At 35.2% G+C, this 18,400-nt stretch overlaps 1 protein-coding gene across 3 annotated transcripts in view; it reads right to left on the reverse strand.

Moving 5' to 3' along the window:
- Positions 1-18,400, reverse strand: part of ASXL2 (ASXL transcriptional regulator 2) — a 114,140-nt gene that overhangs the window by 26,798 nt on the left and 68,942 nt on the right. For 2 of the 3 annotated variants that reach the window (XM_061154966.1, XM_061154964.1), the window contains exons 3-6: positions 14,493-14,601; positions 10,719-10,869; positions 3,455-3,570; positions 152-281 (exon numbers count right to left, since the gene is read on the reverse strand). In XM_061154966.1, coding sequence (XP_061010949.1) covers positions 152-281; positions 3,455-3,570; positions 10,719-10,869; positions 14,493-14,601 — 506 coding nt within the window. Of the gene's footprint in view, positions 1-151; positions 282-3,454; positions 3,571-7,536; positions 7,776-10,718; positions 10,870-14,492; positions 14,602-18,400 lie in introns of those variants that run through there. The other variant, XM_061154965.1, reaches the window with a different exon arrangement.

An 18,400-nucleotide genomic window follows, 5' to 3' on the forward strand; every position in this document is an offset into this window, starting at 1 on the left:
TACCTTAGAAGGATTTATACTGAGGATCTGGCAGTATAAGGATTATGTAAATAAATACAATAATTTAAAAATAAATAACAGACCATATGAGTTTGGTATACAAAAATACTGGAAAAGAAACTTTCGCTGAAAAGACACTCGGTCTGCCTACCAGGTTTGGCAGGTACAGGGTCACTGGATGCTTTGACAGTCTTCAGAGAGAGGTGCTGGTTGGAGGAGATGGACATGCTTGGCCTGCATTGCTGCTGCTGCTGTTTCTTCTGTTGTTGCTGTTTTAGTGCCTAGAAAGAGAAAACTGACTGTAAGAAACAAAACAAATCAGTTTTTAGTGATAACAAATAATAAATGATTTATTTTAAGCGGTGAGGACCATGCTGACTATACAATTTCTGTGAAATCTATCCAAGTAAACAAAAATCTCAATTAAACTAATTAAACACAGGCCTAAATGAGCCTTAAAATTTGGATTTTTTTCTTTTACCAATGTTCTCCTGTATATAAATCTGAGAAACTGTCACTGACATTTTTTAGAACTTAAAAATCACCAATAAGCCATGGATTTCTCAAACTTGTAGTAGCAGAGAATTAGATACTTTCGATCATTCTGAAAACAGAATTCTAAGCCCTGAACCAAGAACAGTTCTCATTTGTATCAACTTTATCTAGAAATATAAATATTTCCCTTATGTATGCTTCAAGGTGCTGCAGTTGAACAAAAAGTAGTAAATGACTACTTGAATTTGGTCTTGTGTCAGAGCAGTAAGATTTGGCCCAATGATAAAATGAATCTCAGCGATTTATAGCAATTTATAGCAATGTGGTAAACTGAAGGGAGGGAAGATTAGAAAATACTGGTTCTATTAATAAGAAGTGTGGTTCCTGCTGGTTACTTCAGAATATTTTAATTTCTATAATTTTCTTAGTTTATAGAATATACTAAACTAGAAAGAATAGAAAAATAAAGAGCTTCCCAGGTTTTAATCATGAAGATACATAAAGGCAACTGTTTACTTCAAGAGCTTAAAAAACAAACAAAAAAAGACAAGGAAACTAAAACTACATTTCAGGAAAAGGCTGAATATCTATGACCTCAGTAAAATGTCAATTTAAGCTTTAAGTTTCAAGACCATCATGTAGAAAAGTGTGGAAAAACCAACTGCCTACTTGTTTCCGATTCTTTCTTCACAATATGGTTTTCTCCTACTTCACATTCACATGCAGTTCTGGCTATGCCATATAGGCACAGTGGCAACACTTGATTTCCTTGATCTAAACTGTCAGTGGAGAAAAGAATACTCAGAGTCTCTGGTATCTGGCTTACTTTTCACCTATAACATTTATAATAGGTGAGGCAGAAACATAATGTCAGTTTTGTCTGATCACTGATGACAGCTTATCTCTCATTCTTCGCAATCAGAATACAAAATGTTTGTAGGCTTCCTGTGTGGCAGCCACTAGTATTTATTTCTTTCTATTTGCAGTATGTAGGTCATTCTAGGTTAATGCGAAATTTAATAGAGCTACTTGATCTTATCTATTTCTGCTATGATCACATAAATTCAGATATAAGATAAAAATGAAACAACTTACAGCTTCTGTTTTAAGAACTGCATTCAGTTTCCCCCTCCCTCAGTAGTATATAAACCCTGTTCCTAATTTTATTTTAAAATTTAAAAAACAAACAACTAAAAAAAACTTCACTGTGGTAAAGGATAACTCATACTGAAATAAGTTTTCTCACTTAATATGAAAAACATACACAGGAGGCAAAACCTTACTTTATATATCAACAATCTAATTTACATAATTTCCTATATTGATATTCTTTGAAGAAAGTACAGTATCTGACTCCTGAGATCAAAAGAAAATAATAGAGTAGTTTTTATGTACCTTTATGAATAAGGTAACAAGTTATAGCCATCAACTTATATTTCCTTATTGAGCTTCTTCTACACTTACATTATATGTGTGTGTTGGTGCATATATACATAGTCATATTTCTATTAAAATATATTATTGTTCTGGGTATGTATGTCAGATATATGTATGTTTTTAATGAGTGCTGTAACACATCTTAATTGTAATGATTAAACATTATAGTGTGGTGATGTTTATATGTCTATGCAGAACAATTTCATTACAAAGTAAACTTTTAATCCTGTATAATTGTCTAGCGTATGATTATGCCACTGTTAATGAAGTAATTCATGTATGTATCTCTACTTATAAATTTTTCCTATTACAAACTTTAATGCAAACATTTTTCTGTGTATGAATGTATGAATACATGCATTTTTCTAAGATAAGTTTCCAAATATTTAACTGCTTAGTCATAGGGTATATGCACTTAAAATTTTAATAAATGTTATAAAATTTTTCTCCAAAATAGCTATAATTTATATCCCACCAGCAAACTACAAGTAGTCATTTTCCCACATACTTGACAGTGCTTTATTAATTAAGCTAATTAAGCTCTATTATATATATATACCAATCTAAGATAGAAGTGGTCTGTGTTCTTAATTATTAGTCAAATTTATATGTATTAATAATTTTCATTTCAAAAAAATGAAAAGCTAGTTCTTTGAAAAGCCCAGTAAAACAGCCAGCAAGTAACACTGAGAAAAGATACATTATAAATGAAGAACACTGAGGAACAAAAGAAAAACACAAAAAAATACTATGTTCAACTTTATACCAATATTTGACCAAAAAAATCAAGTGAACTAGACCATTTTCTAAGAAAAATAAATTTCCAAAATTGGTTAAAAGAATCAGAAATCAAGAGTAGTACTAAATGAAATTTAAACACCCTAGCAGTAAAAGGTAAGATCTGCAAGACTTTCACCATCTAGAAAAATACAGAGAGCTACAGAACTTAATAGATGCTAAGAACAATCCTGATTCCAAAATTGTACAAGGGTGGTACAAGAATGTAACAAAATCTAAGCTAAATTCATAAAAGAGAAAACTCTACTAATATATTAAAAATGATGTAACAAACATAACAAGGTTTATTCCAGAGAGTTAACTATAGATTAACATTAGAAAATCTAGCCCTGGAATTCTGCATACTGGCCGACTTAAAAAGTTACCTGATCGTCTTAATAAATGCTGAAAAAAAAAAAAAACCTGAAAAAATTCAATACCTACTTGTAACACACACACACACACACACACACACAATACATACTTGTAACACACACACTCCTCATAGCAAATTGGAAACTAATGAGGAACTTTTTTTTTTTTTTTAAATAATGAGGAACTTTTAAAATGTGATTAAAAAGAGTATCTATGACAAAGCTGTAACACAGAGGTGCATAAATTATTAAAAACAAATTGGGAAACTGTACAAAATTTTTCCTTTAAAGGACTTAATGTCACTGACTGCCAGCAGCACGCCTTTTTAATGTGCGTGAGGACGCGTCTGTAAACAGAACAGCACGGTTACCTGCTTTAGTGCCTTCTTGCTGTGCTTCTGTGATGAAGAAATGACTTTACCTGCCGGAATGGTAGGAGATGGGCAGCCCGAATGAGGAGAAGATGGCTGTGACAGCCTAGACGATACTAGGAGGAGAAAAATGACAATTCCAAGTTTTGTTATCAGAGGCGATATCAAGCACCATTTCTTTCCCAATCACATAGTGCTACCTGTATTAAGAACTGTGACCAAACACTTTTGGGAAGGATCTTCTTTTTGGAGTTCTATTGCAAACAGCCTCCCTTTTCAAGTTTATTTCCTCAGAAAGCTCTAGTGAAGGATGATAGGATGGGAAAGGGATGAATGTTAGTATTCATCACTTCGTATTAATTTTTTCAACAGAATTGATTGAAGAAGCAGTAAGCAGAATATAAACCATGAGTCATCAACTAAGGTAAAGTTTAGAAAAGATTCTAGAACCTACTGGACAGTATGTATATCCTTAGGGTAAATCTAGTAACAACATGATATTGTGGAAGAGCCCTGGATTGATAGAATGGGTTCCAGTTTCCCCTGTCTTTAAAATGAAGGCAATAAGGTCATTCCACCTCAAACACTACCGTTCTCTTAATTCTTATATTCCTTCAACTCTGACATCAATAGTTTTAGGTCTACCCATGTGAAAGAGTGCTTTAGAACTTCTGATGGAATCAGTGTAGGTATACATAGGATGGAACCACTCTCTAATCATCACTAGCTGTTTTATCAGACTTAGCCAAACCTCAGTATTGCATGAAGGGTTTTCCCTAGCAAGGGTCTATATTTATAATAAACACAATTTCTAAAGTTTGACAGTGTATAATTTATGATACAAGATAATAAAGAAATCACTGACTCAGACTCAAAAACAAAAATGACGACAACAGTAGACAATATTAAGAAGATTCATCATACTTGACTTCAGCTTTATATCCCAGCCCTTACTGAGGGGTTATATATGGGAAAGAAAGTGTGATGTTAAAAAAAAAACAAAAAAAAAAAATCACATTAATTGTAACATATAAAACAAAAAATGGAGTTGGATAATTCTTGAGATGTTTAAGCAACAAAAAGAAACTAAATTCTTAGTGCACTCAGATGCTGATCAATTTTTTAAAACAACAGTTTCAATGAGATACAATTCCTATACCATAAAATGAGCCTGAAGTGTAAAATGTAATGGCTTTTAAAATATTTGCAAAGTTGTGCAACCATCATCAGAATCAATTTTCATCACCCATTAAAAAATTCTGTACTGGTTAGCTGTCATTCTTTTTTCCCCCTAACTCACTTCCCTCTTTAGTGATGGGCTTTTTTTTTTTTTTTAACAAAAATGAGTGTTTTAAAGATTCATCTGTGTTTCAGCATGTATCAATACTTTATTCTTTTTATCACCAAATAATATTCTACTGTATGCATATGCCACATTTTGTTATTCATGAGCTGATAGACATTTGGGCCGTTTTCACTTTTTGGCCATTATGAACACTCATTAGCAGAATTTTGTGTTGGACATATGTTTTCAGCTCTCCTGGGTTCATATCTAAAAGTGAAATTGCTGGGTTTTTCAGTAACTCTGTGTTTAAACTTTTTAAGGAAGTCCTAAACTGACTTCTAAAACGGCTGCACTATTTTTACAATTCCATCGGAAATGTATGAGTGTTCCAATTTTTCCACACTCTTGTCAACACTTGCTATTGTCTGTCTTCTTGATTTGACCAATGTTTTTAATGGACATTATGAAAATAAAGCTAGAAACTATTAATATTTAACTATTATTTATTTATTTATTTATTATTATTTACTTTCTTTTTAATGGTTTGCAGAAATCTGAGAATATACATGTCCTCGACTGCCCCAATATCTAAAAATAAACAGAAAACAAACCAACCAAAATGACCCCATTAAGGAATGCAAGAATTCTAACTGTGGCCTGGAAAACAGACAATAAAGCTATCTGTGATTACCAGGGCAAAACTTTGGAATGTTTCCCTTTAAGGCAAAAGCCCTTTCTAGCAAATGAATCCATAAACATATCTTGAAGCCAACTAAAATAAATCAAGAAAACTTCAGGACCTACCAATGAGGAAAATCTCTCGGTTGACTTAATGCCAAATACTGGTCTCACAACTTTAATGAAACTTTTAAATATTAAAGGTTCAGAACTACAAAGAGCAAACATGATTTAAACACATGTTTATAAACTCATCTCTTTTAATCCTTCTAGTGCCTACACTGTCTCTAAGACACATTAACTTTATTAGAGTAACCAAAAATTAAATGTCATTTATGTGCCTAATGCTGTGCTAGGTTCATCTGAACAGAATTTCACTGAACTCTTATAATCCTCCTCTAATGCAAAGAACCGACTCATTGGAAAAGATCATAATGCTGAGAAAGACTGAGGGCAAGAGAAGAGGATGAGATGGTTGGATGGCATCACCAACTCAATGGACATGAATCTGAGCAAACTCTGGGAGACAGTGAAGTCTGGCATGCTGCAGTTCACGGGGCTGCAAAGAGGTAGACACGCCTTAGCGACTTGAACAATAAGGTAGGTACAACTTCTGTTTCTACTCCCACCCAATCTCCTCCAATTCTACCCTCTGAGATAACAAAATAATATAGTTGGATTTGTATCCTTGTTGACATTTTTCTATGCAAATAAAAATATGAAAAAATTTCAAGGATGTGTATTTATACATAAATATTAAATGTAAACACCTGCATATTGTGATGGTATTATCTAAAATTTCCTTATCTAGAAATTTAATTAGCCTGCAAAAGGACTCAGGTAGTAAGGAGCACAACCAACATTTGAACTTTGCATAGTTTCAGAAGAGTGAGTACTTGTAGTGGGTTAAGTGGTGGCCACCAAAAGTCATGTCCATGTTCTAACTCCCAGAAATGTTCTATTATTTGGAAAAGGAGACTTGGCAGATATAATTGATTTTGAGACAAGGAAATCATCTTGGATGATGATCCCAGTGGGTCTTAAAATCAAATGATGAGTTACCTTAAACACAAGACAAACACAGAGAAGTCCATGTGAAGACAGAGGCAGAGACTGAAGGATGACCTTCCTTTTAATAGCTACATAAAATTCCACTGTGCAGATGTATCATAATTTCTTCAACTGGACTGATGAGTAGTTTAGTAATTTATAGTCTTTTGCTCTTATTACTACACTGTCTTAAACACTGGTTTCTAAGGTATTGTACCAAGAATGATACAATCACTATCTAAAAAATGCAAATTACTGGATCCCAACCCAACTCTACTGAGGCAGAAACTGTGAAGGTAGGGCCCAGGAATCTGTGTCTTAATGAGCTCTCCAGGTGATTCTAATGCATGTTCAACTATAATATACTGAGAAGCCAGCTTTCCAAAGTGATTTACAAATTGAGGCTCATTAAAGCCAGTTTTACTTATATAGTTTACTGAAGTAGTTTCAGCTTGTTGGATACATCTGTACCATCCACTGGGTAAGCTCAGAAGGTACCACTTTTCAATACAGCATTGGGAATTTTCCATTTCAACAAATGATTATCATATGGAACAAGGTCCAAAGGGTAATGGACTGGACTATTCATATTAGATGCATTTGAATTAAAAAGAATTAGTAAATAATCTCTTAGTATTTTATTTTTTTCTCCTGAAGATATTCAGTGAGACCCTCTGAAGTATTAAAGAGACTATCAGAAATAATGGAGCAGTAATATCAAAATTGAAACTGAGCTTTATACAGTTAAAGGATTAATCGTTGAAAGACTGATAACAATTAAAGTTCCCCAAATCGTTTTCATGATCAAAAAGAGCAATACTTCTCTTAAGGGAGAGTTTTCATTTTCACAAATTAATAATAAAAATAATTTTATTATTAAAAATATATTCTATAAAGACAATAATAATAAATAATTTTATCAGAAGATAAAAACAATAATACATGTAGCTGTTTCATGCTGCAATACTGCATTTTAGGGAAAAGGCAGACTTCACGTAGATACAATCCTACCAAAAAAGCAACAGAAAATGTTGATTTTAATCATTTTTCTGGTGTTATTCCATCTTACCTTGATTTGGAATTCCATAAAGCTCTTCTCTGAACATTGTTTCCTGTCTGGAAATTAGAAACCAAAACTACAAACTTCTAAGTTCTTCCACCTTACACAGAAATCAATAAACTAGTTTTAACATTTGACTGAATTTCAAGGTTCTACTCTCTGTTCCTATCTGGCTAAAAAGTATACCTATTTCAAGAGAGTCTCTATCGATTTCCAACTAGAAGTATCAGTTTTGCTGTCAGAGCTCTTTATTTTTGTACATAAAAGGAAGTGGGTTTCGATACTATCTCAGTGTTCTTCCTGTCTTACAATGCATTTGAAATAAAGTGATGTCAGATTGAGAGTAAAAGCTTTAGAATAAGAAAACGGAATAGACACACATTTGTTTTACCTTTATTAATAACTGCAATTGACTTAGAATTGTTCTGCAGCACACTACTACTATCACTGCTAACTACAAGTTTTCCACTTTAATTTGCACTGGACTACAAAAACACTCATATGTATACAATAGAAAACTAAAAATACATTTCTATGCCTATGCCATATGCATGACCCAAGAATGAGAGAAGTACATCCTATGAGAGACTAAATCATTCTTTATTATTGCTAACTTAGCCTTCATTCATTTTTTTTTTTTTTGGTTCAGTTTTGAGTTCTGTGTTTTATATGTGTATGTTGTGTGTGTGCTCAGTCACTCATTTGTGTCTGACTATTTGTGATCTCATGGGCTGTAGCCATGCTCCTCTTTCCATGAGATTTCCCAGGCAAGAATACTGGAGTGGGTTGCCATTTCCTTCTCCAGCCTTCATTCATTTCTTAAGACTATCAGAGCTGCCAGAGTCAATGGGAATTCCATATGACATCACATACACCTCTCATCTCCACCTTCCAAATACCACATGAAGTTCATCCTATTCTCAGTTTAACAGGCTACAATCAGAAAAGATCTTAAGATCTCAACAGAAACTGAGGCTAAGTAGTTAATACTGTGACAATTTCGAGAAGAATGCATCAGAGGCAGTTTGAAAATAATTTATGTTGACTACAATTTTGAATTTGCTATAACCTTGATGTTAATATCTTCTATTATTATGCCAAGTATGTGGCAAGGTTGTAATATTTTAATCTACCCATTAAGCTACTGAGAGGAAGAGAAGGGGACAAAAGAGATGGTTGGATGGCATCACTGATTCGATGGACATGAGTCTGAGCAAACTCCAGGAGTTGGTGATGGACAGGGAAGCCTGGAGTGCTGCAGACCATGGGGTCGCAAAGAGTTGGGACATGACTGAGCGACCGAATTGAAGCTACTGAGAATGGGGTTCAACTGTTATTTCTTAAATCCTCCTGTAATCACATTTACCTCACAGATAGCCTTTCACAAACATGTAACAATCACTACCTGAAACAGCTACTGCAGCCTATGAGCTACCAAAAAGCAAAGGCCTACACAACCGTGACTTTGTTCCCAGTTTACTGATCACCTTTAATGCTGATTTCCCTGTTTCCAGCCACATCCAGAAATTATGAATCTGTTTCTCTTGCTTGATGACCTGGTTTGGTTCCTAATCCTAGATCAACAATTCCCAAACTTAAAAAGAAAAATGTAAACTGGGGGAAAGCAGAGGAGACAAAAAGGCCTAAATACTTTTGGCTCCATCTTCCAAAAAAAGAACAGGAAAAAAAAAGAGGGGGGTCCTTTAGTATAATCTGAGAAACCTAAGACCCTGGACACACCGCTCTTCACTACTGACTGGGATTACTTTTAAAAAATACATATCAAGAACACTCAGGATTTCCCTGGTGGTCCAGTGGTTGAGAATCTGCCTTGCAATGCAGGGGACGTGGGTTCAGTGCCTGATCAGGGAACTAAGCCAGTGCACTCCAGAACCCACGCGCCCCAACTGGAGAGTGCACACACCACAGCAGAGATCCCGTGTGCCACAACTGAGACCCTACGCAGCCAAGTAAATAAAGAGATTTTTTAAAAAGAGAAAAAGGAATGTTGGCCACAGGTCCCAATCTTGTCTTGCCTTTATTCCATTTGTTCATAACACTTAAGAGTCTGGGCTGTTCTCTAAGTGGTTGTGATTTTAAAGCTAAGATCCCCTGGTTTCAAAATTTGTCCAAACAACATGTGTAGTAGCTGTTATGACAGAACTCAGATAACGCAACCAGTTATCTAAATTTTCTCCAAAAGCCGTCCACACATTAACACAGAAATGGTAATAAACCTGATGACTTTTCTGATGCAGTTCAAAAATCAATAGCTCTGCTGCACTTAAAACTGAGTCAATTATTCTAATAAGTGTAACTCTAAATTCTAGATCCAAAGACAACTCACCTACAACTCAAACCTAAGAGGATATCCAAGCTAGGGAAATTCTTGGATGTCTATTTTGCTCTGGCATCAGTCCTTATAAAGTAACCAGCATGAGCTGGCTTAAAATCTGTCCTGCCATATATGGCTCAATTTACCAATAGTGGGGTAAAAATGATTTTCCTTCTTCAAAAAGACTCTTGAGAAAGAAGCTACAGATAATTATCAACACTAGGTAATAAAATGTATCCTGAAGTGAAAATTCATCCCAGGGAAGCTGTAGCAACAAAGATGTTATTCTCTAAAAACACGGTTTGGGGTAAACTATAAAGCAGAAACCAAGCAGGAGATGAGGGCAAAGACTAGCAGACTAAATTTAGTCTTTGCTAGTAGAAAACGAAAAGCATTCTTTTCCTAGTAAGGAGTGAGCTGTTAAACCAATTAAGTCCTCAAATTTTCAAAGAGAGTATTAAGAGGTAAATAACATAATACCATCCTAAGAAGGTTATAGGTAGCCAAGAGCTGAAAATAGACCCAGATAAAAACCTAGAGCCATGCTGTCCAATGTGATGGCCACTAGCCACATGTGGCTATTTAAATTCAGGTTAACATAAAGTGAAAAATTCAGTTCCTCTGTCACACTAGCTATATTTCAAGTGCTCAAAACACATATAGTGCTAGTGACTACTTTGTTGAGTTGCACAACATAGCTGCAGAACACTTCCATCACTGCAGGAAATTCCATGGGAATTTCTAACTAGTAAGGGAAAGAGAATAACCAACCCGGGGTCTGGAAAAAGAAGAACTATTAACAAGGGCATTTATCCTACAGCATTCAGTCTTTTATTGAGGGGTCAGGTGGATTTACCTTTCCTTTTCCACCTGCTCTTTTTTCCCTCCTTGTTGCTGCCACCATCACTGCTGCTGCTGCTGTTTTCAGAACTCTGGGAATCTGACTGACCATCACTGCTTTCTTCTGAACCTTCTGAAAGCTCTTTCACCCCATCCGGCACATCTTTCTGAAAATGTAGGCATCCAATTAGGATTAATCATTACCATTTCAGCAAACAGGAATTAAATTTCTGATATGCATTACTGTGATTTGCAATTGTGCTGATTATTTTTTAGGATTGTAAGATTCAGTAGCAGAACCAGGAATTTCTGATTCCTGTCACCTCTCTTCTTTGTGTCAAATTAGGTACTGTTTCCTTCTATACTCAAAGATAAAAATTATACATGACAATCTTATGCACGTACAACACAGAGGCTTAGACAAAAACTTGCTATATATAAGTCCAGGTAAATGATGAAATGAAAAAAAAAAAAAGATGAAATGAAATCTATAAAATGTATACAATAACAATTTTTTAAAATGTAAGCATACCCATCATCCATATAATGTATATATATTTGTGTGTATATAAGTGCCATTATGTATTATAAATTCAGTTAAGAGTTTGGACAGCAAGAGATGGTACATTATTTGAATCTATTTGGTTCCAAAAATTGGCTAGTAAGTAGCAAGAGTCAAATACAAAAGGAATCATTAAAAAAAAAATCATATGAATCTTTGGTTTCTGCACTGCATAGTGAGAATGCTAATCAGAAAAATGATTCCTGTGTCAGCCACACTATGATAGATATAACAGGGAAGCTGTAAAATTAAGAATCTAGGGTTTGAATTCTGGCCTTATCTTCTCCTAATGAGGCAGCCTTGCGCAAAGTCTTAAATGCTCATGCCTCAGCCTCCCTGTAAGATGGGTAATAGTACCTACCTTAAAAGATCATTCTGAAATTAAATGAGTTAATAAATGTAAAATGCTTAGTATAGTGCCTAGCATATGATAAGGTTCAATAAATATTAGCTGGCTACTATGTATTTATATAGTATATAAAATACAAATAATTAGTGAATGTTATTTCTAAGTTATAAAACTATGAATGATTCTTTTTTCCTCTCAATATATTTTCTGTTCTCCCACATAATTTATTTTTATTATCAGATCAAAAATAATTTTGACAAATGACCATCCTACCTACAACTGCCACTCACAACATTATAGTCAAGGCAGTAAGCTCTGGGGGCTTCCCTTTTGGTTCAGTGGTTAAGACTCTGAGCTTGCACCGGAGGGGCCACAGGTTCAACTACGGATGGGGGAACTAAGATCCCACATGCCGCAGTGTGTGGTCAACAAAATAAAAAGAAGATAGCAACCTCTGACCTAGTAAGGAGCTGTTTTTCCTCCAGTGCCATTTCACATGTTGTACACTTTCTTGAAATACATACCCCTTGTTTTTCTATTCTTTCTTTCAAAATGCAGGAAACTTTTACAGATTAGTTGCCAAAGAGACCTCCTGATCCATAAGTTCTACAAATACTTTAGTACAAATATAACGATCTTAAACTTGTGATCACTCCAGGATCACCTCACACCCAAAATCTTAGAATCACTGCATCCCTTCTTTTATTCCCAATAGTTCACATTTTATTTCTCTAATGTTCCTTGCCTCCATCTCTTTTAGCACTCTCATGAAAAGTGTTAGTCGCTCAGTCGTGTCTGACTCTTTGCGACCCCATGGACTATAACCTGCCAGGCTTCTCTGTCCATGGAATTCTCCAGGCAAGAATACTAGAGTGGGTAGCCATTCCCTTCTCCAGGGGATCTTTCTGACCCAGGGATCAAACCCCAGTCTTCCACACTGCAGGCAGATTCTTTGCCTCTGAGCCACCAGGGAAGCCCCAATCATTCTCACAGTTCAGCTCAATTATCTCTTTTAAACAATCATAATCATCTTTTTGACAAGTTTTCCTGTTTAACTCTTAAGTGTATCCTACTTGAATTATCCTCCTAAACATGGATTTGATCATGCTATTCTCCTAAAAACCTCTGCCACTTCCTCAACACATGCCTACCCTCTCTCCTTCCTCTCCCCAGCTGCAAGTCAGGTTTTCAAAAGCCTCCAAAGTGTGTTCTTCACCTAACATTTACCCCACCCCAACTCCTTATCACACTAGCCCACACACAGATTATGGTCTAACCACTCCAATTTACTCCCAAGTCCATTCTGAATCCTTTTATCTGTGCCTCTGCTTAATCTATTCCCTTGTCCTGGAAAGCCCTTCCTCCCATTACTTATCTACCAAAGTTCAACTCATATTTTACAACTTTAAAATAGCAAAAATAAAAACAAAAGCTTCTAAATCCCTTTATTCAAGATGAATCTTTATTTCTCTACATTATAACAGCACTTTATAGCATAGTACATTCTGTCACTAATTATTTCAGTAACTATGTGAGATTTAAGAGATCAGGGACCTTAATTTATCCTTCTTTATAGCCTCTATGTGTCCAGTACAGAGTAGGCATTTAATAAATGTTTTTAGCAATATAGAAGGTCTACAACAGCTAAAACCTAAAAGAAACATAGAGAGCTCCATGTGGGCTAGATCCCTGTAACCCCAAGAAGCTGAATAAGGTATTTTAAAAGAAGGTATTAAAGGTGAGTTAGATCTTTTAAAAGTTAGCGTGCTACACACAACTACCGAGCACAGGGATGACTACAGCCGAAGCCAAAAAGGTAAGAGGGGGAAAGAGCTGCACACACATGTGGACATAAGTCACTGCTGATGAATTTCCTTTGAGAAATAACGCTCTCCTCAATCCATCTGGCTAGAGGGCTTAACCACACCCTCATATCAAGGGTGACCATGAACCTAAGGGCGGCCATCAGAAGATTCAATACATTCGGCAAAGGCGATCCTTTAAGTACAGGCACATGCGCCAACCCATACCAATTAAGCCAAAATAATACCAAAAGGACTCCTGCTTCAGTTTGTTTGAGTCTCCTTCTCCCCAGGCTTACAGCGTCCAGAGTGGGGCTTGGGAGTGAAGTCATGTAGATGAGGAGAAGGCCTGCCTTGGAATGAAGCCAAAAGAAAGTGGAGAGACCCATTTCTGATGACAATCATTTGAGCTCCTGAATTCAGGCTGTTTCCCTAAAACTTTGAGCTATGTGAACTAATAATTCTCTGTTTTCCTCAAGTTCACTTGGGTTGGTTTTTCTGTTTATAACTGTAAGGACACTGATAAGTCAAGATCCCTTTTTAGTGCAGGAATTAGAAATTAGCAAGCTTGTTATGGTAAAAGAAAATGGAAATTCAGTTAGATCTGAGTTCATATTCTGGCTCTAATACTATCTGGCCAACACTGGGCAAGAAAATCCAATCTTCTGAACTTCGGCTTTCTCCATTATAATAAAGAAATAGTAACCACAGTTCTGAATTGTAACGGAGAATTAAATGAGAAAGTAGTATAAAGTATTAAAGCTATATGCTCCACGGTAACACTCATTATTATTTAAATAATGTGAGGCCCTTTAAAAAGTCACTGGAAGTAATTTTCAATTCATCCTTTCAAAATAATACTGAGGCAGAGAATGAAAACTGAAGTTACTTCTCCAATCTACCTACAAATGGCCACAGATTAAAGAGAAAAGTACTGGACATGGGATTGAAATTTTTACTTCTTCTTAAAAGTAAGCTCTTCAAGAACAGAATTCTGTCTCTATGATTCAAGTATTATTTATATGTAGTCACTTCCTGTTTTCACTTTTAAAATGACTCCCTAACAACAATATTTACCTTCAAAGTATATACTCCCATTCTACCTGGAACCTTATAGAAGATGCCTTCTTCACCTCGGGAGTTTGTGTGCAGCATGGCATTCAGGCATGCAAGAGGGGAAGTTCCACTGTCGAACAAAACAAAACAAAAAGAACACAATGATTAGTTTCTAGTCTCTGAATAGCCTATGCAACACTGAATTAAGATAAAATTAATGATGGATCAACACTCATTTGACAAAACACACTTTATAAACTATAAAAAGTCTACAAATCTAGAGAGGTGGCCATGGAGAAAATGGATGTAAAATTCAAAAAGAAAAAATAATTTTATAATTTTCTTAATCTCAATTCAGCATCTAACATTTAAGTCAAGAAAAATTTCTCTCACAGAAGTATCACAAAAGTATTCTGTAAAGATTTTATTTTACTCACAATTTTATTTGTTAACACTTCAATAAAGCTGAAAACAAATTTTTTAATATATTTCATTTAGCACAAGCCTTAACTATTCATAAGTAAAACAGGGAGGAAAAAGAAAACACAAAGAGAAATAAACAATATTAATCTCCTTTCATACTGCTGCACCAGAATGAATTTTAGTTATGGAAAGAACATATTTCCATGGCCTTTTTTAAACTAAGATATAACTGACATATAATATTATAGTGTCAAGTGTATAACATAATGATTCCATATTTATCTATATTATAATGGTCACTTATATTTAGACCTATCATAAGATCACTTAAAAAGACTTATAAAACAGGCTTTGGAATATTCACCTTCTATGTAGAAACTTGATTAAAAGTTTACTAATTCTAATATGTTGTTGTTTATTCACTAAGTTGTGTCGAACTCTTTTGCACCCCATGGACTGCAGCCTGCCAGGCTCCTCTGTTCATGAGAATTTCCAGACAAGAATACTGGAATGAGTTGCCATTTCCTTCTCCAGGGGAATCTTCCCAACCCAGGGCTCAAACTCAGGTCTCCTGCATTACAGGCAGATTCTTTACCACCGAGCCACCAGGGAAGCTAATATACATTTATCATATTTTCTGGAGTTATAGCTATATAATAAATTATCTGTAGAAAATTTATATATAACATTTTCCTTTCTAATCACAATCAATTCATTTTTCTAAATGGAAATGTGTGGCATCCTACAGGATAGACCAAACTTATGACATGAGAGAGAAAACTCCAACACCACAAAAGACAACCTTAGTAACTAAATAAAAATAAACATTTCTGTACAGGAAAGAAATATCATCAACAAAATAACATAAAACATACAAAGCTAGAATAAGTAACTGCAAAACAAATGGCAGACAAAAAAATGAATAATCCTAAGACAGCTTCTTTTAGGAAAACACAAACAACCAATTAGAAAAAAATGGATTAAGGATATGAACATGCAGTATAAACAGCCAACAGAATACATGAAAAGCTGCCCAAACTTAACAGTGGTTAAAGGAAAACAAATGAAACTGAAACCCCATTGGTCAGACTTGGAGAAATCAAAATATTCAAGTCTCTGTTAGCAGTACTGTACTGGTGTCAGTTTCCTGGTTTTGATATCATACGACAGCTATATAAAGATGCTACTACTGGAGGAAGCAGCATGAGGTATACATGGGACTATTCTTATAACTTCCCATAAGCTTATAATTACATTTTAAAAAGTGAACTGATAAACCCATTGCTGGTAAGGTTACGGGAAAAGAGCACTCTTAAAGACTGCTGGTGGGACTGAAAACTGCCACTCCCTACCCCCCACCTCAATTCTGTATTAGGAAAGTAACATGGAAGTATCCACTAAAATTAAAACTATTAGGGGCTACTAATTCAACAATCCCACTTCAATCAATCCCCCCAAAATAAGACCACAAAGACTTACAAACATACATGCAAGGATTAACTTCAGCATTGCTAAAAAGTGTCAAAGCACTGAAAATGACTTCAAAGTCAATAAAAGAATGGCTGACCATATGTTAGTAAGGTAACCAACAGGATATGAATCAATAACAGCTATGTTAACAGCAAAAGGAGTGCTAAATTCCAGGAAGCATTCTGGTTAGCCCTCACAACAATCCTTTGAGGTAAGCAAAATTATTACACCATTTTTACAAATGAACAAACGAATATACTGAGGTGTTAATAAGTAAGCTGGTTCAAGATCACCTAGTGCTTTGTAAGTGGTGAAGACAATTTCAGTAAGAAAAAAGAAGCAGAAGAGGAAAAAGACTGCTTAAAAAGAACATATAACTAAGTAAAAAGAAAACATGCTATAATCTGTGTAGCTCAATAACCTATCTGGTAAAAGGTTTGCCCTAATTTTTGGTATTCAATTTCAGTATTAAGTACCCACTCTGTTTAGTACTGTTTATTAAGTATCCAATAAACTATAGTCTGTGGGTCCAAAGAGGAAACCTTTCTAGTTCAAAGTGTAACAGGATAGTTAGACAAGGGAACAAACTGCCATAGCACACTGCAACCAGTGCTACCGATACAGACACAAGTCCACAATCCTGACCCCAAACACTTAAGGCCAATTGTTTCAGACATAAAAATCTGTTTGGATTTTTGAAAGGCAACATGGTATGCCATATACTATGTAACATCACCAGAGAGATCGGGGGCAGCAATTCTATAACCAAATGCGGTGAAATACATGAATATTCACACTAAGTAGGAAAAACAGTTTAAGAGAATTGTCGACAAAGGAAGTTTGGTACCAAAAGACTGAAAAACCTCTTTCAAGCATTTTGGATTTTGGCATCATGGAACGGAGACTGCAGGCCTGTACAAAGTACTTTAGGTCTGAGGGAAAGTAACACATAGTCTCATCTAGAGCTTAGTACCTAGAACCCAAAACAAAACAAAACAAAACAAAAAACACCAAAAAACAAACAAAAAACCCAAAGCCAACCAAACCAAAACAAAAAATCTCTTACGGTAAAACCCATAAAATGAAAGTAAATGGCACACACATCTGGTGAAAAGATGTGGTAACAGATACAGACACCATCATATTTTCCTCACAAATCTGATGTAATTTTCCTTTGAAGGAAATATGAAACTTTCAAAAAACCCACAAGATATACAGAACACTACACTGTTTAAAACACAAATTTAGATCTGATTTCAGGAAAATATAAAAAACCAGAGAATCCCTGAAAAATTCATTTTTATGAATAATGAAGCAATGGCAGAGAAGTAAAATAGGCTACACTGCCCATGATGGCAGGGATGTATCTTCAAGGGAAGTAACTCCAGAATGACATAATTAAAATAAAAATAACTGAGTAACTTGAAGGAACAGACAGCCCCTGCATGAATGATAAAACTCTGGTACAGAGAAAATCAATACTGATGTCAAGTAAGTATAATATGGGGTTGAAGCAGCTGAAGCAAGAATACCTCAAAAGATTACATAACTATCATGAGGTAATTTAGTTTCTAATTTTTTTGGTCCATGTTTAAGAGATTGTAGTTGGAGTAGTGGCTGGGGGGGTTGGGGAGCAGTTCTCAAGGAAAGGAACAAGTGCAGTGTTACAATTTTATGCTGATACACTTCATGAAGGGAATATACTAAGATGCTTCATACACAAGGCCCAAGAACAGAAGCAACTTCAGTCATACTGCCAACAGCCTTATTTGATTTTCTCTGCAGTAAAGGGGGTTAACAGTAGCCAGCAGGGCTGAAAGACCTGAGGCCTATAATTAACACTGCTCAGAGGAAACAAACATAGCAACTCATGAAAAGAGACTACTGTGTGGCCTAAAGAGCCAGATATATGTATTCACACCAATCTTAAGAGTTCAGATCTGAGTATATCATGGGCAAGTCAGTAAATATCCTTAATCTGCTCATCTGTGAAATAGAAGAAACACTATCTACTTCATAATCTGTGCAGAATCTTA

The sequence above is a fragment of the Dama dama genome, chromosome 11 (assembly GCF_033118175.1).
Source record: "Dama dama isolate Ldn47 chromosome 11, ASM3311817v1, whole genome shotgun sequence".
NCBI classification, from domain to species: Eukaryota; Metazoa; Chordata; class Mammalia; order Artiodactyla; family Cervidae; genus Dama; species Dama dama.